This window comes from Populus nigra, chromosome 5 (genome assembly GCF_951802175.1).
Source record: "Populus nigra chromosome 5, ddPopNigr1.1, whole genome shotgun sequence".
Lineage (NCBI taxonomy): Eukaryota > Viridiplantae > Streptophyta > Magnoliopsida > Malpighiales > Salicaceae > Populus > Populus nigra.
The window spans coordinates 7,524,219-7,546,648 of NC_084856.1; the positions used below are offsets into that span (position 1 = coordinate 7,524,219).

General features: G+C 33.2%; 2 protein-coding genes across 2 annotated transcripts; both read right to left on the reverse strand.

Moving 5' to 3' along the window:
- Positions 1–1,824: 1,824 nt before the first annotated feature.
- Positions 1,825–4,283, reverse strand: LOC133693346 (F-box/kelch-repeat protein At1g22040-like). Its single transcript, XM_062114544.1, has 2 exons — positions 4,040–4,283; positions 1,825–3,548 (listed from the first exon to the last, which is right to left on the reverse strand). Exon 2 carries the CDS (start codon positions 3,500–3,502, stop codon positions 2,078–2,080), a length of 1,425 nt encoding a protein of 474 aa, XP_061970528.1. The 5' UTR covers positions 3,503–3,548; positions 4,040–4,283; the 3' UTR covers positions 1,825–2,077.
- A 13,943-nt stretch (positions 4,284–18,226) lies between these two features.
- Positions 18,227–21,310, reverse strand: LOC133695354 (protein FANTASTIC FOUR 1-like). The gene is made up of 2 exons (XM_062117301.1): positions 21,129–21,310; positions 18,227–19,629 (listed from the first exon to the last, which is right to left on the reverse strand). The coding sequence occupies exon 2, from the start codon at positions 19,315–19,317 to the stop codon at positions 18,421–18,423; it is 897 nt and encodes a 298-aa protein (XP_061973285.1). The 5' UTR covers positions 19,318–19,629; positions 21,129–21,310; the 3' UTR covers positions 18,227–18,420.
- Positions 21,311–22,430: the final 1,120 nt, after the last annotated feature.

Here is a 22,430-nt window from a genome sequence, read left to right on the forward strand (position 1 = left end):
TGTAAATATTATATATGAGCAAAGTTATTTGAACATCCCTAATTATAAATGTAAGAGCCTGGTCTAATTTGCCATATATTGTCCGTTTTGAGCCTTACCGCCCTTACGGTTTTGTTCTTGGTGATGCAAGCTCACTTTTGAGTCTGACGCCCCAAAACACGTATGACAAGTTGACAACCAACACTCTTAATAAGGTCAGCTACCATTCCCTCACCCGCCCATATGAGATATTACAATCTACCCCCCTTAAGGAGCCTGAAGACCCCGTCGGCACAACCAGATAACTAGTGAGGTCGGTTTTGATACCAAATGTAATAGCCTGACCCAATCTGCCATATATTGTTCGCTTTGGGCCTTACTGTCATCACAGTTTTGTTCCTGGTGACGCGAGCCCATTTCTGAGCTTGACACCCCAAAATGCATATGACAAGTTGACAACCAGCACTCTTAATAAAACCAGTTACCGATTCCCTCACCCACCGATGTAGGATATTACAATAAACCAATTTTTTTAAATACCTGTAATTATATGTTTCAAATAATGAATCTATTACTCTGTGTTGGCTTAGTGAATGTTTGAGAATATGATAAATATTGAGTGTTCAAAATTTCCTTTGTTTAAAAATATATTAAAATAATATTTTTTTATTTTTTAAATTTTATTTTTCACATTAGTATATCAAAATAATTTAAAAACATTAAAAAAATAATTTAAAAAAAAATTCAAATTTTATACAAATTGTGTTTTAGCGGCAGAGCTAAATACACTCTTAGTTGGCAACCAGGTATGATCCCCGCCTTGTCAAGGAAGGTTGGATTTCAAACTAGTTGTGAACTTTTATTTTTTTAATTACGATGATTTGTTTTTGACTGGTTCAAGAAAAGTGGATTCAGTTTCGATGGCACAAACTAGCCTAAGAATAATTTCTCACAATCAAATTAAAAAAAAAAAAAGACGAACCTATGAAGCATATTTCCACTATCGCCAATAAATCCTTAATATATGCGGTATTCGTATGGTTTTGGGTGACTAGAATTTTCTTGCTTATATATTGAAAAGAGGAATAATAATCCCTCTGCTACCCATGGAAATATGGATAGGGTCATATTGCTTCTCGCTTTTCATGTTAGAATTCACGTAGCTTCCATTAAATCTCTTCTGTCTCATCTTAGAGCTGATCTGCCCAAAATAACTGGTATGAACAAACAGATTGTAGCAAGTGGGGGCATTTTGCCCCATCCAGCGTCTTGACTAGCTCCAAAGTTGGCTTTTTTTTTCTTCTCTTATCAGTTTTTATTTTTATTCCAAGGCTTGTAGCAGAGTTGGCCCCTCTGCCTAAATTTTCAATATAATGGTTTGCTTGGCTGATAGATATAAAGCAGCAAGCAGTCAAGATATTCTTCTGGCGAACTGATGAGAGAAGAGCTGTATATATGCTCCCGAGGTTAACCGGTCCTTGTATGTAGGCTACAGATTGTAATGCAGGAAAGATTTTGACGTACGTATAGTGCAGAAACCACCAAAAACAAACACAAGATCTTGTGGTGCGGCCAAGCAAAGCGAGGACAGATTCTGTCTCTTTTATTCTGTGTGCGCGTGCGTGCGTGTGTGTATTTGGGAGGGACCATTATAAATATAAATCACACGAAATCTTCATTATTGAGAAATTGTAAACTCAAGAATTCAAGATGTTATTTCACATCCTAATTGTTGAATATTACGGCAACAGGCTACCATTCACCTTTAAACCTCACAGGTCCAATACTCCAGAGAAGAAAATTGGCAGCATGAGTAATTTTGAGTGCAGAAAACCACATCCAACATTGAAAATGAAACCTGACAAACTGTTTGAAGTGTTCTTAATATGTACCACACCTTTAGTATGCAAATATCCGGATACATGTCTTGTATGGCAATTCAAAGGGATCGTGAAAATTACCTCAAGTTCTAAGAATAAAAATACGATTGGAAGCCATCTTTATGGGCAGACACCGAATAACAATTTTTGGTATTTGGTCACCTGTGCGGGTTCTAAGGCGCACCAATATCTTAAATAAAACACTAATCAGGGTACCCCTATACATCAAGAACTTGACAACTGACAAGTTCCGCAGACCCAAAATCTTTACTGTCTATGACCCTCCAAAAAACCGTTTCTGATGAGTCAGGATGCTCATGCAAGGACTTGGCAGAAGCAGAAGTTGAGCTCAATGGGGAACCCAAATTATCTTGCACATCGGCCTGCATAACTGCAATGTTATGATTGACATCTTTTGTGAGGACATGAATCTTTCCATGAAAACCCGTGAGCAAATATGGAGATTCGGATTCTGTATAATCAGCAACAGGGACTTTTCCAATGGCAACTTTCCATGTATCTTCTTTCTGATCATATACCTTGATCTTACCACTATTTGGAGAAGTAGACGGATCAAATGCATATAATTCACCATCTACCACTACGCTCAATTTTGTACCTGCCTGCCGTGCAGGCCAGCCTTCTCCCATGCCAGTTGGCATTTCAGCCCATGAATTTGTTTCAGGATCGTATATTTCACCACCGACATCAACAATGAAGGGCCACGAGTATAAACTTTGAGGGACAAATAATCTTCCCATGTAAGAAGTCATCCCAGTGGCTATAGGCTTTAGCAGGTCAGACAAATAGGCAGTGGGCACCAATTGAGCTCTTGAGAATGGCATGCTTGGAACATCAGACCATGTACCCGTGCAAGGGTCAAATACTTCAGCGGATTGAAGAGGAGTCAATCCCCCTCGGCCCTGACTAACCCCACCAACAACATATAGCTTGTTATTTAAAATGCTTGTCTTACAGTAAGCCCTACCTGTAGACATGGAAGTCGTTTTGCTCCATTTGTTTGAGATTGGATCGAACCGCCAAACGCATCTCATGGTGGTAGCTCTAGAGAACCCACCAAGCACAAAGAGGCATCCATCAACAGCACTGACGGAACAACCACCGAAAGGCATTTGATCCAGCGTGTCATTTTGCCCCAGCCAACTCCTTACAACTTCAGCAATTTTAATGCCTGACCCAACAACGTTCCACAACCAAAGCCCAGAAAATCCACTTTTAGATTCGTCTGCACAAACAACATTCGGCATTGGAGGCAACCTCTGCCAATTTCTTGACAAAGGGTCCAAAGCATGCCATGATAGTTTATCTGCTTCATCCTTAATCAATACATATAGCCATTCTTCTGTTAATCCAAGTTCTTTTCTAACTTTGAACAGCTCAGCACTCTCAAACGTTGCCATCCACTTCTTTGAAACCAATCGCAGGTTGAAGTAGCAATATCTGGGGAGTCTAGCAAGTATCTGGATGGATAACTCATCCGGAAGAAACGGAATTAATCTTGGGCTTTCCTCATCATAAAAAATTGAGGATGTCTTTTGCCTCTTGCAGCTTCCATTATTTAACATCTCATTATACTCGCTTGTCCTGCATCTGGGACCGACCAAACTCAAAACACCTCCCATCTAGAAACCCTCAACTTAGCAACACCAATTATGAACTTGGCAAATGCTGCAAAAAAGAGGGCATATTTTTACTTCAACAAATCAGAAATTACATCGACAAGATATGGACAATAGTGAAAAAGAGCACTTATACGAGGAGAACAGTCTTGAAACACTTCAACAATTCAATAGAAGATTAATCATTAAATCTTCATAAATCAAAGAAACAGCAGGGAGAATTCAAGTCAAAACGCTCACTTCAAACACAATAAGCAAGCAGCATCAATAGATTTCACCGCCCTTCTACAGAAACATAAATTTGCCGACAGCATTTTTTTTTTAATTTAACAAAGCAGAAACAAGTCAATCATTGTCTACTGATCCCAAATTCCCCCAAAACTGCAAACCCAATTAAAAAAATAAATAAATAGTAAAACCCTGATCAAGAGTTTCATAAGAATCAAGCCAAAGTCATAAACTTTAACAAAATTGGGGAGATTCCCAGAGTTTAGATGGATCTTACGAGTAAAAATAAAGAAAGACATGATCAAGAATTACCTTTGCTGCAAGTTGAGAAGCAAGGCAAGAAAACGAAGAAGGAGGAGACAAATAAAGGTATAGCACATAAATGTGTGTGTAAATATAATTAGATAGAGATGTTTTACATTTTTAGGTAATAATATGGATATGCGTAGCAGAATCAACCTCTTCAGGCTGTGAGGTCTGATTTTACATGTTTCTGTTTCTGTTTCCATTTCTGAAATATTATTGGATATTGAAGCGTGGAAAAGTCTGCCACGACCGAAGCAAGGAAGGAATCTATGCTTGACTTCTTTGAAGCAATTTATTCACGATTTCTTTTTCATTTTTAATTTGATATAAATATATGTGCGCGCTTTTTTAATGGAATATCTCAAATAATAGTTTATTTTTTAAAATATTTTTTATTTAAAAATATTTAAAAATAATATATTTTTTATTTTTAAAAAATTATTTTGACATCAACATATCAAAATGATTTAAAAATATTAAAAATATATTAATTTAAAATAAAAACAAATTAATTTTTTTTAAAAAATATTTTTAAAACACAAAAACAAACTGGTCATCCTCTCTAATAATCTTTTATACCAATTTCACTATTTACGTTTCATAAATTCTTAATTTAGTCTTTTTATCCATGTTTGGTTATGGTTTCTATTTACTATATTATGTGATAACTACGTCATTTACTTTGTGTGTGTTTTTTTAGGAATATCTCAAATAATAGCTCGTGGTTGTTTTTTAAAATATTTTTTATTTGAAAATTATTTTAAAATAATATATTTTTTATTTTTAAAAATTATTTTTGACATCAGCATATCAAAATGAGCTGGAAATACCAAAAAAATATTAATTTAAAATAAAAAAAATTCAATTTTTTTTCAAAAACACTTCTGAAATATAAAAATAAATGGGATGTACTCTCAAACAACATTTTATACTAATTTCACCATTTAAGTTTCATAAATTCTCAATTTAGTCTTTCTATCCAAGTTTGGTTATGGATTCTATTGAGAATTTACTATATTACGTGAAAAACAATATCATTTACGTTTATTGCTGAACTTATATGTTTTTTGTTAAGAGAATCTTGATAGAAAGATCAAATTAAAAAAATAATAATTAAATTGATTAGAGTTGTAATTGGTATAAAAAACTTGTTTGTAGTTGTTATTTTTTAAAGTATTTTTTGTTTGAAAATATTTTTAAATAATATATTTTTTATTTTTAAAAACTTATTTTTGATATTAGCACATCAAAACGATCTGGAAATACAAAAAAAATATATTAATTTAAAGTAAAAAAAATTAATTATAAAAAAAAACACTTTTAAAATATAAAAACAAACAAGGTTATACTCTCAAACAATCTTTTATACCAATTTCACCATTTAAGTTTCATAAATTCTCAATTAAGTTTTTCTATTCATATTTGGTTATGGATTGTATTTCTATTCATGTTTGATTATGGATTCTATTGAAATTTACTATATTTTGTGATAAACAACATCTTTTGCCATTGAACTTATATATTTTTTTTGTTAAGAGAATTTTAATAGAACGATCAAATTAAAAAAAAATTAAATTGATTAGAGTTGTAATTGGTATAAAAAAACTAGTTTGATATGCATATTTTGGAATTGCTTCGTTCGATTGAAGTTGTGGTTGTTGCTTGTTTGTGAATTTAGGAACAAGGCAGCTAAGTCTAAAGCAAAAGTGGGCCGAGACTACCTTATTATCTGTTTATTTCTGCTATCAGCTCGGCCTTCTATTCTCCTGAATTCGAAACCTGGTCACTTGCGTAAATTTTCCCAAGTTTCGTACAGCATCTATTCAAGATTGACAGAAGAAAGCCTCAAGCCTGGCCTATGGATTCCTGTAGAGTGATAAACAAGACGCACACAAGGAATTAACAGAGGATGGAAATGACATTCATTAAAGGAAGAGTTACAGCAATGTGACTGCTTATACAGATGCATGCATAGAGAATTCTGGGCTGTCCCAGATCAACCGAAAGGCAGCTCCTGCTGTCATCAAAAGTAACAAGTACTAGCTAGCTATTGTTTCCTTTTCTGACAAGAACATGAATTAGCTAGTTAATTTAGGAATGCTAAGCAATAAAGCTAAACCACGGTGGTCATCTTATGAAGAATATTGGCCAAGTCAAAAGATGCTGAGCCCGGGTGATCATGAATATTGTTCATACATTCACCAGCATTTCGATGGGCATTAGCATTGCAAGGTAGATTAATGTCCGATATCATCCTACCCGCATAAGTAGAACACTTGCGTAGATCTCCAGACTTCTTATTCCCATTCTTCAAACTTGATTTAGGCAAAGAAGCAGATGCTGTCACTGATTTCTCATTTGTTACCTCATCATCCACCGCGACTGATCTGTCTTCCAAATTACCAACATAATCATCACTTGCAAGTTCAATTTCTTGATATGCTTCTCTTCCTTCTTCTTCTTCTTCTTCTTCTTCTTCATCATCATCATCAAATTCCTGATCTGAGTGTTTTTCAAGAGAATCAACATCTTGAAGCTCTTTCTCCTCTTCATTTTTAGAAACAAAATGGGAACATGTTATCTTATCGTCCATGGGTACAATATTCAAAACGAGACGACCATTTTCTCTCTGTGCTTCAAAATACTCATGATTCTTCACTCTCTCTTCTACAAGGACCAGCCTTCCATCGATGTAGTGCCTAGTTAAAATCCAAGGCATATGACCAGGCAAATTCCCCGTTCTTGCAAGTAAGGGTATAGGTGGAGGGTATTTCTTTCTCGTCGCATAACGCTGTTTTCTCTTGTCTTGGTGATGATAAGATTCTAGCTTCTCCATTTGTGCAGTCTCTTCTTCAATATTGGAGTTCATGTAAACACCACTCTCAGTCCCAATCAAATCATCCAATGCAGAAGAACAAGAGGAGTATGACGAGGAATTAGATCGAACTAGAGGTGGAGAAGTAGACCACGATGGTGGTGAAGGTGCAGGTATCATATAGGAATGAAGAATGTAGCAAGTATGAGTTAGGTTTTGATCAGGTCCTCGTGAGTAATGTAACAGCGTTTTCAGACCAGAATAGGCTGGCCATTCTCTTGGGAATCGCATGGGAGATGGCGACGCTGATGTCCATATCATGATTCCAAAAAGAGTTGAAACAACAGATTTAGCCTTGCAAAATAAGCTGCCTTCACTGAGATTTTCCTTATGACAAACAGCTAGCTAACCAAAGGGCTAATAATTAATCTCGTAAAATCTTCTTAATTACCTGCAACTGCAAGACAAGAAAGAAAGATAGAAGGTTATGTATAACCAAAACACACACACACACACACACACACACACACACACACACACACACACAAAAGCATACGTGTACTCTGGAAATTAAGAGCAGCTACAAAACAAATTAGTCGGCCAAGGATAAACTTTTGTGCCTCTTCAAAACAGTACTCGCTAGCTAGCTGTATTCATTTGCTAATATATAATAATAATAAATAGAACAAACAGTGAATTAATATATTTTTCGGGCCTTGAAAAGAAAACCGCCATTTATTATCGTCGAAGGTCATTGTTTTTATCGAATCCTGTTGTAGGAAAATGTAATGGAAATACATGTTTGTTGCCCTAGCTACCTGGAGTTAGAACATGAAGGGGGCAGCAGACACCTGCTCTTTTGTTGACACATCACTTTTGTTGTGTTTGTCTTTTTTTGATTATTTTGACTGCGGGAAAACAAGATTTACCATTGAACAGATCTCCTTGTCTTGATATCAAATGTTTTCTTCACCTTTTTTGTTAGCTAGTCATATTCTTAAGCCTATTCACGTACTGAAGTTTACTTCTCATATCATGAAGATATCTTGTTGCCTTTAAGGAGTCCAATGGTTGAAATTTTGTATTTTTCAATTTGTTCCATCAGATAAGATTTACAGATGAGAAAATTAAGACTGTGTTTTCCTATAGAAAAACCATCGCTTTTCTCTGAAGAGAAAACATACAGAACAAGCTGAGCGAGCTAGTAAATTCGGAATAATATTATCATACATATCTTTAATGATTTTTGCAAAACTAATTTTCGAGACATTCTAATTAAAAAAAATAAAAATCTCAAGTATTACATCAATTAAAGCATCTAGAGAGAGAGAAAATGTAAATAGAGAAGAAGGGCATCTTACATTACTAGTGTACGAGATGCATGAGTCCCATTTCCTCCTTGCCAGGCAACTAGTCCATATATTTGATTCGTAACTTGGAAAATAGAGGGGGGAGAGAGAGAGAGAGTGAGAGAGAGAGAGAGAGAGATTATGTGGATGGGAAGGCACTAAAACTCTCTCATTTCGAAAAGAGAACCTGCTCTCCTGTACAATCATTTCTAGCATGGTGTCCCTATTTATAGAAAACTTTAAGGCATTGTATTGAAGTTACTGGGGGTGTTTTTTTTTTTTTTAAAAAAATTAATTTAAGTGTTTGGACAGTTTATGTGTATCTCGATTAAATTTATAATAGATTCTGAAGTTAACGAATATGTAAGTTTCTAGCAATCCTGATGTTTGTAGAACTCGAACTGGTAACATCTGAGGAGCAAACTCAAGGTTTGAATAGTTGAGCTACACCTTTCAAAGTTATTACTAGAGGTGTTTTTAATTGAAGGAATAATTGCAGTTTAAATATTTTTTATTTAAAAATATATTAAAATATTATTTTTTAAAATAATTTTTTATATTAGTATAATAAAATGATTTAAAAATATAAAAAAATAATTTTAATTTTTAAAAAACACTGTTTCAAAGGCGTTTATACTTCGTACCCTTAACTGCCTGTAAACATTACTACTATTTTAAACAAAAAAAAGAAAGAAAGAAAGAAAATTTCTTGTGCGCTACCGGCCTCTAAGTGAAAACGGATGGCTTATTGATTGAGCTTTGGATTATCTGCAACCGATGCATTTCCAGGTTCGGCAATTGATGCTCGTCTTGTGGCAAATCAAGATTTATGAAGCCATTAATTTCCTGGTGCTGAATGATTGGAGCGTTTCTTGAAACTGCATTGAGATATATGTTTACAAATATCACTCGGGGAACTATCCATCAACAGATTTTGTCTGGTTTTGTATCTCTCTGGCATCCATGTTTGATGCCAAGTCTGTTCCTCTCTCTTCCTCCACTGACAACCTTTGAAGACACGTACGTACGTATAACCCTTTCTATTTGTAGTACTATACATAGCTCTACATGTAAAATCTACACCCTTCTTGAATCTGGGGCGGGACTCTGCTTGCTGTGGCTCGAGGGGGCCGTGGCACCCTTCTAGTACTATACTGAAGTTTTTTGTTATTATTTGTAGGGTCTTTATTCTTTTTCATTTTGTTTTTAATTTTACCATTTTATCTGTTACTTGTTTCAAAGTATTCTAGTTTCTATACTTGAACATATAATTTTTTGTTTATTAATAAAATGAGTATATAAATATATTAATGAACACGCGTGCCATACATTTAAATTTAGATGCATGGATAATATTTAAAAGGATTTCAAAATTTCAAAGTAATGAAGTTATGGAAAATTAAACTTCATAAAAGATAGATTTTCCATGACTAATGAGTTTTGAGCCTGTGTTGATCCACAAACAAGTCTTTCATTAAATGAGATAAACTTTAATGTTTAGGTGAATATTAAAATTTATTTGATCAAGTGACAAGCATACAGTAAATCAAAAAATAAAATATATCTTTTTTTAAATGTAGCAAAGATATACTAAGTGTAGTGTTGTTCATATCAAATCCTCATTTTCTCTCTCAAAACCTATATTTGTAAAATATTTGGAGAATATCTTGTGTAGCTCACTATGAAATGTGGCAGTTTTTTTTTGTGGTAATTTTCACTAGGTACTTATCTTTGAAGTTATAGCCTATACATGTGTAAAATAAAAGAGAGAAATAGAAGAGAGAGAAAAGAAGAAGAGAAAATGGTAGTTTGATTAGGCCATGGCTCAACTAAGCCAAAATAGCTTAGTTGGGTTGTGGCCGAATTGAGCTTGAGTTGAAGCTCAATTAGGATCCCCGATTGAGATTCTCATATATAGTTTTTTTATTATTATCATTTTCCTTCTAAGTCTTGTAAGTATACATGTTTGGAAGACTTTAACTAGATAAAAAAACCAAAATATGCTTACAATGTAAAATCTTACCATTGCCATGTTTGAACAAAAATGTTGCATTCCTTAAAATATTTGCCATTTTTGGTGAATTCATGAGATATTTTCATCAATATTTTATGGAGAAAGATCCATGATTTTTTAGAGACAAATGATCATGAGACCTGAAGATAGTGGTCGTGGGGACGTTAAGACATCTTAGTCACTACTAAGACTTAGAGACAATTGGTCACTGGACTTGGGGAAAAGACTCAGGGAAAACTAGTCACAGGAACCTGACGATGTAATGAAAATTAATGGAAACTTTTCCATAAAAATCTTATGGAGACTATTCGTGATTAAAGACATAAAGAAGCACTATGTATGTGTATGCCAACACGACCCGAATGGGTCCGGATTGGATGGCCGGGCTGGGCCCAGCCCATATAATAATAATAATAAAAAAACCAAAAAAACCAAAAAAATTCCATGGGTCACTTCAAAGAAATTTCATGATTTCCTCGCATGTTTTTCTACCAATTTTGTTCAATATCAGGCTTACATTGTAAGATATGAACCTGGTACAAAATACCTGATTGTCTTTGAAATTGTTTTTTTTTTAAATTTATTTCAAAAACACAAAAAAATATTTTGTTTTCGTGCATACGACTGAATCCTAAAATTTATCCAAGCTAGCATACTTTTATAAGAAACAAAAATTGCATTTTTTTTTTCATGTTTTAAAATGCAAAATGAACATCGTAATCAGTTTATTATTATCCGTTAGGGTTTGACCAAAATATCAAAAACCCTTCACCATTCATTTTGTTCACTTTATATTTAAAGTGTTAGGATTTAGCTGTAAACTTTAATATTTGGAGGTATAAAATTACATTGTAAAGCATACTTTCAGATATTAAAGATACAAAATGCAAAATAAATGTAATGCTACAATTTAGACCTTAGAACGACTAGTATTTAACCTTAGACAAGATCAATAGACATAAACATGACCTAAAAAAATAATCAAACAATAATATATCTTAACTTAGATAGGGTGCACTGGTGGTGATGTGTCTTCCTCTTACACAACCATTCCCTTACCCGGACTTTCATAGATCATAGGTTTGCTAGTAACCATAATACCAAGTGGATACTCATGAACCTTATAATCATAATTTTATGATTAAATCCAAGACCTCTTTTCACCATCACTCAGGAGGTAGACCCATTGTTCGACGCCTGGTGCGCTGTGACAATCATCATTTATACATTTTCATCATCATCGACATTGCCGTCGTTATTGGCACCATTACCATAATTAACATAATCGACAACATAATTCGTTATATTATCATAATCCTCCTAAAAAATCACATCAAATCATTGTGAGTCCATATCTATAATGACACATAAATTATTGTGTTTAAGAGCATAATAAATTAAAAGTGACTGTTAGTTACATCATAATAAAAATATAAGAACATGCTTCTATCATTACAAAATATTATATAAAATGTGTAATTATGATATCTTACAACCTCTTGAGTTTAATAAAAGGTGATGTTTTACAGTCAATCTTACATAAATTGCACGTCATGAATCCAATTAGAATAAAAGCATAAAAAGTTAGAAAAAGACACTGCAATGACAATAAAGACAAGTGAAGATTGACTGGATTGTAGTATTGTCAACAACAAACAACTCAAACAAGAAATAAAGGTTGTAATCAATTTAGTGCTACTTCCTTAAACCATGTTTATTTTCCTTAGCAGTAAGCAGTAGCACCAACTGAAAGCTTGGATTGTTGGGATAAAAAAATTGTTTTGAACAAAAAAAAAGTAGACATCAATATATAGTTAATAAAGCATATTTAAATACTTATGAATCTCATGTTATAAGAAATAATTCAACAAAACACAATGTAATTACCTATACTATTTGTTGTACAAAGACAATCCTTATAGTTCATACTTGTTGCAAACAGTTACACAACCAAGTTAGGATGATATGAGCACATTAAGAACTAATATTATGCATAAAAATTCAATTTTAATAGTAATGAACATAAGTTAAATTATAGTAAAAAAGGTATGTAATCCACTACCAAAGTTAACTCCATCTATAGAATGCATTTGTTGCATATCCTCTTTAATACTACATCATTTCTTATTTTCAGAAGTTAATGTGCAATCATTGGCCATTAAAATGTTGTTAACAAGTCGATCCAAACATGAGAATAATTGTGCTCCCATTCTAGATCCTGTATTTTTTTTTTCTAACTTTGAGGTGTAGTATGCCTTTTCTTTTAGCACTATTATGGTTGCTAATATTGTTCATAAAATTGCAACCAACAACCATGTTGCTAACATCATATACAAAATCAGGAATAACATCCTCATTCGAGTCACCACTTCTTTAAGATTTATTTCATCGTTATTGTATTCCTCAATCCATCACATATATTAACTTCATTAGATAGCGTTCATTAAGAGGAATCCCATGTATATGGTCTTATGGCCACTATATTACTAAACATGATGTCATATTTGGCACGCAATGAGTGCTCAATTCCAAAATGCCTAAACTTCTTTGCTCCTCTCATTTTCTATGTAATAAAAGCTAAATATAATTAATTAAGATAGAAGATTAATTAAATAAGACAACAACACAAATTAAATTGAAAAGATTAAGATACAGACAACTGACTTGAATTTTTGCTTTCTACCATTGATTAGTTGTGGAAATAGTTCTAAGTTCACTATTCCAACCAATTCCAGTTTTAGATATTAACTTTTTCCACACCCTCGAGTCCTTTTTAATCCCATCCTATTTGTTCTTAAGTTGTGCTTTTGTTAAAGAAAGGTCAATTTATTCTTTAAATGCATGTATGATAAATTTCTAGCTAGCTCTATCAAAATTGGTGTTAGGTCTCATGCATCTTTCAATATCTTTAATGCAAATGTCACAGAATATGTGCAACATTAATTTGGTCTAAAAAATAGTGTGTATGTGTGTGTATATATACAGAACACAGGTGAAGACTACTTATTCCTTCCTCTTTTTTTTTTTTCCAATAAGTAATAGAAGGATTCATGAAGCCTATATATAAAAGCAAGTTTAATTACCTCGAAATAAAATGCTAGGTCAAAGCTAGCATTTGCTACTTGTAGTGTCCAAAAGTCAATAGTAAAGACAGACAACATGTCCTAGATTTGTTTCACCACAATACCAAACCACATCCCACACGTACTATTTATGGATTGGGGATTGATCTGATTGGACCAAAGTTTTGACAATTTCACATATTCATTACAATTTTATGTTATTGTAATCTAGCTTCACTTGTAGGACTATCTAACATTTCTAGAGATGAACTATATGGACTGGTACCTGGATAATGGAAGTCAAGATAACATATTCATGACAATAGTAGCATATAAAATTTTAATCCAAGATGTTATGGTAATAAAACCTAAAGATTGCAACTGGTTTTCAAATCTATTTACCAACCTAAAATGTCTTCAATTGGTTTCTAGGTAGCTGTTTCTAGGTAGCTGTTTTATTGTTTTATGAATCAATGTTCTTTTAATTTCTACATTATATTTTAATGAAAAAAAATTATAAGTGCAAATAATAGCTGACACTGCATTCTACAGTATCATTGCATGAAACATATCAATCAATCTTAAAGTAGATTCAGATGTGAATTCATAGTAGCATCTCTTTAAAGATTATATATAAATTAAAATGATTACAACCATTAATGTTTATGAATTAAAGCCTAGATTAAATGTTCATAGGAGCATTGATCTAAGACTACAATAATTTAAGTGATAACAAATATATGATAGACATCTAAAATTAAACAACAATTATCTCAAACAAGAAAAAAAACCCACTATTTTATGAAACTGCATAAACAAATATAGGTTTACAAGAAGCAACAAATATAAAGAAGAATGAGAAAATATTTATATAGATCAGTCTAAATTTACATCAAACTAACCAAAAAGAAATACAATCTTGTTGTCAGAGTGAAACATGATTTATAGTCCATAAAAAGCTTGAGTTTGCTTTATGATCTGGGGTTGTTGGTTGCAGTCATGAGGACTATTTGTTTACATAACTATTTTCATTTTTATTTTGTTGTTACAATTAAGGAGAATGAAAAAGAAGAAGGGTACAATGGTCATTTTATGCTTCTCAATGGTAACAAATTATCTATTGCTAATATTTCATTATTGATTGGATAAACCAACAATGAATATTCCATTGCTGATTAGCAACTGAAATTTTGTTATTGATCCATTACTAATCAACAACTAAAATTTCGTTGTTCATTTGTTGTTGATCTGCAATGCAAAATTTGTTGCTAATCCGTTGATAATTTGTCCAATAAATATTTTTTAAAATGTGATTTTTTAAATTATATTTTCCTATTTATTAATTTTTTTATAATTATTTGTGAATATTTCAAAATTAGTAGAACAATATATAAAGAACATAAATTAATACTAAAGATTGTTTTATCAACAATAATAAGTCAAATAAAAATAAATTTCATAATAAATTTCAAAATCCTTTTAAACTTACATCAATATAGATAAGTCACAATTTAATAAATATGTTCTATCGTTAAGGTGATGGTGGAAACGAACCAAGATAATGTTGACCATTATAAGAGGGGTCCGATATATAGTGGTTGAGGCATAGGTCAATATACTGGTATAAACAAGGAATACATAGGTGTTGTTATTTGTGGAGCTATATATGACAGCATAGATGAAGTCATAGGTGCTGACATAACTTAGTTCATATTTGATGTCCAAGCTTGATATCCCATATTACTAAGAAGTTTCTTGATATAAGTCATCTCTTGTTATAGTGATAAAATACGACCATCTCTTTCCTTTATTTGCTCTTTCAATGCCTGAATTGATGAACTAGGAGGTGTTAACTCCATCGTATAAGATTGTGATGAAGCACTCGTACTAACTATATATTTCGGCATACCATATGCAGTATATATTCTACCCTTTATAAGTCCTCTTATAAGCCACACACCAAGCTGCTCCATCAAATCCCGATCAGTTTCATATCTTGAAATCATCTTTTTTTTTTAATTTATAATTCTCCTATAATAAAATTAAATTGAACAATAAATTCATTTGAATTTTAAATAATAATTAAATTACATAAAAAAGTACTTACAATAATTTTTTTAGACTTGTTATTTATGAAGGTTTCAAGTTGTTTAGCACTCTGATGCAACACTGAAAACATATCATCTCATAGAGGCTCTTTTCCACCGTTTTTTTTGCTATCAACCAAAAAAATATATTAAAACAGATAAATACAAAAATTTTAAGTCCATTATAATAAATATATCATACTAGCTTGATATGATGCAAATAACATTATACCTTTATGATGAATATTTAATTTGCTTTTTGTTTTAGTTAGTCGATTGTTTCTTATAGATTTTAATCTTTTTTGAAATGGATATATGGGTGGGTTAGGGGTTTTTCTTTCGGAGAATGAAAGGTCTTATGCCTACGTGAGTTTTTTTTTTTTTTAGGTATGCATGCACCAATCAATTATTAACATGTAGTTATCATTATTATTTTATATATAAGTGTAATTCTAATCTTTTCTTTTTAGCAGCAATAGATTTTTTCGTTGTAAATTTTGTGTTTCCATGTTAGTAATGGAAAATTCATTACTGATTTTTAATATATTAATTTTTTTAAAAATCTTATTTTAGAAATAGATTTTTCATTTCTAATATATATATATATATATATATATATATATATATATATATATAATCCGTTACTAATCCATTTCTAAATTAGCATATGAATTATTTGGTTGCTGAAATCCAATGCTAATTACTCTATTTTTCAGTAGTGAATTATATATACAATCCTTTTTTGCTTATCATGATGCAATTTTTAGCCATTAAATTAGCCATTGATAAAACGTTTTTGCATGCTATCGCACCCTCTGTGTTTCTTATAGCTTGATTTCTATCCATTTTCGATGCTTTTTTTAAGCTGCCAATATTGTTTGTTTTCATTTAGCTGTTGGATATGTTGTGGTGCACGTTGTCATCTTATCTATTAATTTCATGAATTTTATCCATGAATTCACAACTCAAGTTCGATTCTGCATCATTTGTTGGCACCTATTTTTGTTACGCTGTGAGAGTTCATGCTGCTTCCTTTCTTGCACTGAAAGCACGACCTCCATTTTTCTGTCTAGCTTGAGACCTGTGCTATGAGACTAGCAGCTTCCTCTATTGCCATGCAGCTATCTTCTTGGTCATTTTTAAGTTGTTTTTCCATTAACCTTCAGTTACAGCCACTGTTTTTCCTTCTCTTTTAATCCACATGCACGGTACCTTAACATGTTTTCCCTCCCATGTGTTAGCCTCAAACCAACACCTTAATTTACATTGAATTCCTTTCCCTCTCTTGACAGGTTCTGACGCATTCTTTTCCATGCGGGGGCAGTAACTACCGGGACCAGCTTTGGAAGAGCAACATGAAATGCAATTCCAGGCTTGCACTGCTGCCACCTCATCATCAACTTCTCAAACACCCAATCGCAATTCCTTTCCCTTGGATCTCTTCTTTTTAGTAGTTCATGGACTTTTTTGTTGCGTAACTAATAGCATTGCATTGGTTTCTTTAGCATGAAATATCAGAACCTTGCTTTTTGATTGTAAACTTCATAGAAAGATTTTGCGTTCTACTGTTGCTCTTTCTTTCATTAACACCGCTGCAAACACCGTAGCTCAACAAAGAAAGAGAATGCCTGCGGCGGAGCGCAGGCACCATAGAGCTAGTATATATATTAGTGTATCTCAATTTGCCCGAACTATTGAACACAGATCAATTTGACCGAGAGCAAACTTTTAAAACAAGCATGCAGAAGGCCTAAAACCAGTAACCCACCTGGCCAAAGATCTTAAGAATATACAATAATAATGGGCAATTCTAAAAAATGATGGTGGGAGGGAATGAAAACGGGTTGACCCGGATGGGCAATAGTGGGGTGGATGCGGTCTGCGCCAGAATTAGTGTTAGATACGAGTCCCAAAAAAAATGAGAATGGGTGAGAGACTGTGCAAGCGTCAAAGGAAGCCAATCATGAGGACTGGCAAGAGTGACAGGAGATTGATAGCTGTACTACATGATGATTTCAAAATCGAATTCCTTCCCTATCATCCCATCATCAACAACAGCAGCAGCCAATGAGATTCAGACTAAACTAAACTGGCATTAGGGTTTCTTCTGTTTTTGAAAGATTTGACTCAATTAGTACTAGTATCTATCTCCTTTCCTATCTTAAGAAATAGAAAATCCAATTCCAACCTGTCTTACATAAAAAACAAATGAATAGTAGTATTGTGTACCTCGGAAATCGGTCCCTTGTACTTGATGCAGCCACTGCCAGACTGCATTTCATCACTGTAGCACCACCACCACAACTCAATCGATTCCTCTCTGCATTTTTTGAGGGGCGTGATCATTTCTACACTCCATTATGGAACCCAGCACACACCCCCACAAGACTTCGTACTTGTATTGCCATTTCTGTATTATTGTTTCATTTGTTATCAAGGTCTTCCCGATTAGCAAATGAAACGATTAAAAATCCTGACAGCAATTTATTTTAATCTCATTAATTTACAGAAGTTAGTAACATTAATCGTCTATCTTCTTTAGGATTAAGTTTAAGTGGAGGAGGCTTCACCTAGTTTTGAACCCGGCCTGTCCCAGTCACTTGAAAGAAATTGGCGCCAGAATTTCAGTGTTTCACCAAGGCAGATCTTTCAAGATTATCAACGTCGACTATTAACACCGATTATAGAAGATTCTCCATAGCTGCATATTCTTCAAAACTATCAACTTGCTCTGTTGTAAGAATAGCCACTTTGGCAATAAAATTCAACCTGTGTCTTAATTACGAGGTTTTGCCCCACTTACCGGGTAAGAAAGTTTACACCACATAAGGCGATATATAATTAATGAATCAAGAAACACAGTACGTATCTCTGGAATACAAAACTCAACTTCAAAATGAAAAACCTCTTTTCTTATGAACCTGAAAATTGATAAGAAAAACAATACATCATCCATCTCATTCTCCGTAAAAGAGCATGAGAGGTAACAACTTAATCTATCAATAAAAAAAGACCCACCACAACTCAAAATGGGATTCAATTCTTTTTTCTTTTTTTTTTCTAACTATGAACTGGCCTTACTGCTGGTACAGGCACCCCGAATATACAAGTGGAGCTTGTTCTCACACTGCTGTAGTTCAAGCATTTGCCTGCACTACCGGAACTCTCCACAGAAGGAACTCTTTTATCATCATGCACACCTTCCTCCTCCTCCTCTAGTGTGTCATCACTATCAACATTCTTAACACAATAATCATTTTCTACACCATCATTGCCATTTACTTCCACATCTGTACTTTCTTCCACCAGGCTTTCATTTTCTTCCTGCTCTTCTTCGTGTTCTTGCTCGAGTACTTGCTCATCTTCTTCAATATCATTGCACTCAAGATCATTATTCTCAATGCCATGGCGTCTCTCATGGTTAAAAACAAAAGGAAGGCCCGAAACTTCATCATCTAAAGGAACAAGATGCAAGGTGAGGCGTCCATTGCATCTGTGAGCCCGAAAGTACTCATGATGCCTGACCTTCTCTTCTCTTAGTATCAACCTTCCATCACTTGTATAGTACCTCTTTAAAACCCAAGGCATATGGGAAGGCAAATTTTCCGTACGAGCCAACAATGGTATTGGTGGTGGAAACTCCTTTTTCTTGGCCCACCGTTGATCTCTCTTTTCGCGATTACAAATCCCATAATTAGTCTCTTCTTTCTTTGATGATGGTGCGAAAATACCTTCATTGTTCTCGAGATCAAGACAACTCTCTACACCGATATACTCATCATTTAGAGTTGAAGATGATGGTGATGAAACGTTGTAAGCCATGCTATTGCTTGAACTTAAGCTATCACAATTTTTAATGAACTTTTCCTCCTCTGGGGTTTCAAGTCTTAGAGCCAAAAGAGACTGTTGTAGTGAATTATGGGTCTGCGTTGATGTTTCTTGGTTTTGGCTCTTCATTTTAAAGGGGAAAACTAAAAAATAAACGAATGAGTTTGGGATTTGGTATTGGATTGGGAATCTAGAACTGCATGGAGAGAACAGTGCTGCTGGCAGTGTGGCTGGTCAATAAATACCAGCAGCTTTTCAAAATAGAGAAGGGTGGGATGGTGGCTGGGAGATAGAAAGAGAAAACAGTGTGATATGATATCGATAAGAAAAGTATGGAAAGATAACAGCAAAAAGACAGCTAATTGATATATGTGACGTCAAGATTTGGTTCCGCATATGTGGATTTGAGATATTCATAATCTGGTACCATTACTAACTTGCCTGCAAGAAGAGAAAACATCCATACACAATCAAAATCATGTTCTCCTTTACGACAATATTTTGTGAAGCAGGAAACTGCATGCATAATATTTATCACTAATTAAAGAGGTTTAACATATACGGCTAGTAAGGATAAAACATACCGTGTAGAAATGGAATCTCTTTAATAAGATTATTTAAAGATACAGATGCAATAAAATGATCAATTTCTAGAAGAAACTATGCAATTTATATATGGTCGAATGAAAGTTTCTAAAGCTTAAGTACACTTGAAAATTTACCAGAGCTAGCTTTGGGTTTTTAGTTCCCATGCTTAGACTGTACATCGGGGATAGGCTTTCCTTCTACATTATAATGGAGGAAAGCTGAAATTGCCAGACTCAAACATGCTTTCCTTAAAGAAGCACCACCGTGTAAACAACCGGTAGCCCAGCATCCTTGCGTAGGCTGGCATTTTAGCCAAGGTATTAAGATGTACATGGTCTCTTTATATCCACAGGCTCCACAAGACAGAGCCTCATCATGAACCGTCAATGCGGTCCACTGGGTATAAAATGGATAGATGACTGAGCATCAGATGGATCATTCAAGCGGCACACCTCTCTCCTTTTGAAGAAACCAAAATTGAGATTATCCAAGACTAAAAACAACTGAATCCCAATTTGTTTTCAGTATGAGAATATATATTCGATAAAAACGAAAGAAAGGGAAGTCTAAAAAGGTCCATAAAGCTTGACAGTGAAGAATGAAGAGAAAAAGATCTGGCATGCAAAGTTGGATGACTAAAAGCCAGAAAACAAAGCCTGGACATTTCTTCGACTATTTGCTAGCTAGCTTTTCTTTTTCTGGGAGGTTAAACAGATCAATTTTCTCTATATTCTAGGAAAATATATTATCTTCGAGTATTTTTAACAAATTAAAAAAAAAACTAATAATCAATCGGGGTCACAGTATTTAACAGCGAATGCACTGCTTTAAACATCAAAATTCTTGTGTGTTGCGTAGAGTTTATTAACTAAATTATTCACGATGTCTTGCATTATTCTCAAAGCAATTATAAGCTTTCTAGGGTTTAATCTTCTTAAATATACTATAAAAACAAAAGCAGAAACTAAAGATAAAATAGTATAAACGGGGGAAATCACCAATATCATAAAAAAGTACATACTCCTAATTCACACCGATGCAACACAACTTGCAAAACCCACAAATAAAACGAACATGATTAAGAAGACGATGAAACAAATCAAGCAAAAAGATGATACAAATAATCCGGACGACCCAGGCAATGATAGAGAAGATTGAAAAATGAACAGAAAAGGGCACCCAGCATTAAAATCCAAAGACTGATCATATATCACAAGATCAACCAAAAACAATCGAGCATATATTTTATACATATGATCATCACAAGAATGTATTCATGTATCTAATAACATAACATGTGATACACAAAAGATGAAAAGGGATATCATAAAATTGGATAAAAAAGAACTTACCAATGAAAGGATAAAAGAGGAGAGGAGATGATGAATCGTTGTGTTCTTGTGGAGCATCACCTCCGAAGATGTTACAACGAAGGGACACTACACAGAATAGAGGAAGATACGATTCCTTGATGCCCCCAGAAGGGCAACTCACAATACGAGAGGCACCAAGACAGAGAGGCAATGTATAGGCACACGGCTTTAATCCAAGATTTTATTCTCCTCTTATCAATTTATATCTTTTTTTTAAGTCATATATTTTTTCTTTTATTTGCTTGATGGATAAAATAATAAAATCTTAAATAAAAAAACTTGAAAAACAATTTATCCATATTAATATCAGCGTGATTCTGGAAACTAGTCGCATATCTTAATGCGGGCTTTAAGGGATATTAGGGTGTCAACCAATTTTGGTCAATCCCTCGCTTGCTTACCTGTTAATTGTTTATTTTAGGACTTCCAAATATTCCAGATTTTTTTAACATGTAAGGAGTTCCTTAACTCGTACGACAATTAAAAATAAAATAAAATTGCGGTTACCACTTTTTTGTTGGATTAGGAACTAATGATCTGTATTCTAATTATAATTTTTTTGCCTTTGTTTTTTGTTTTTATCCCAAGAAAGTTTTAATTTTTGAGTTCAGAATTGATAAAAATGAGAAATTGTACACTACACAAAAAATATAATATAAACCCAGATAGTAAAATTGTAAGTAATTTTTTTAAACTATTTATATATTGATAATTCTAGTCAAGAAATTAAATTATTTAAAATATGATAAAATGAGTCAACAATATTATAATCAATGAGTGATTTAAATAAAATGAGAGAGATAGATAATATGAATTAATACATTAATGATATGGAAAAATAAAAAGTCTCCAAACAAAATTTCTCTATACAAGGGAATCACTGAAAGGTAGGAAGTATACATAAACCTAGTGACAACCTGGTTGTTTCCATCATAATAAGTCTTGATAGACCCCTTTTGAGTTGCAATCTAATGAGTTTAAATTAGTAATTAACTAATATAAATTCAGTAATGAAATAAACCATTAAACAATGTCTAATGCGTTGGCTAGATAGAATTTAAATAAAAAATAATTATTTAAAATTAATTAAATAAATAAAATAGAATAATAAAAAAGTCTTTATGTTAAAATTCCTCCATGTAGTCTGAATCTCCAATTTTTGTATATTCGTGGCAGATTTGAGTCTTGATTTCAAACATGTCATTCTCTCTTGTTTGGATGAATTATTGGGCCTATGTATGATATATAGTTGGAAAGTTTTAGATGTTTAGTTTCTATCAC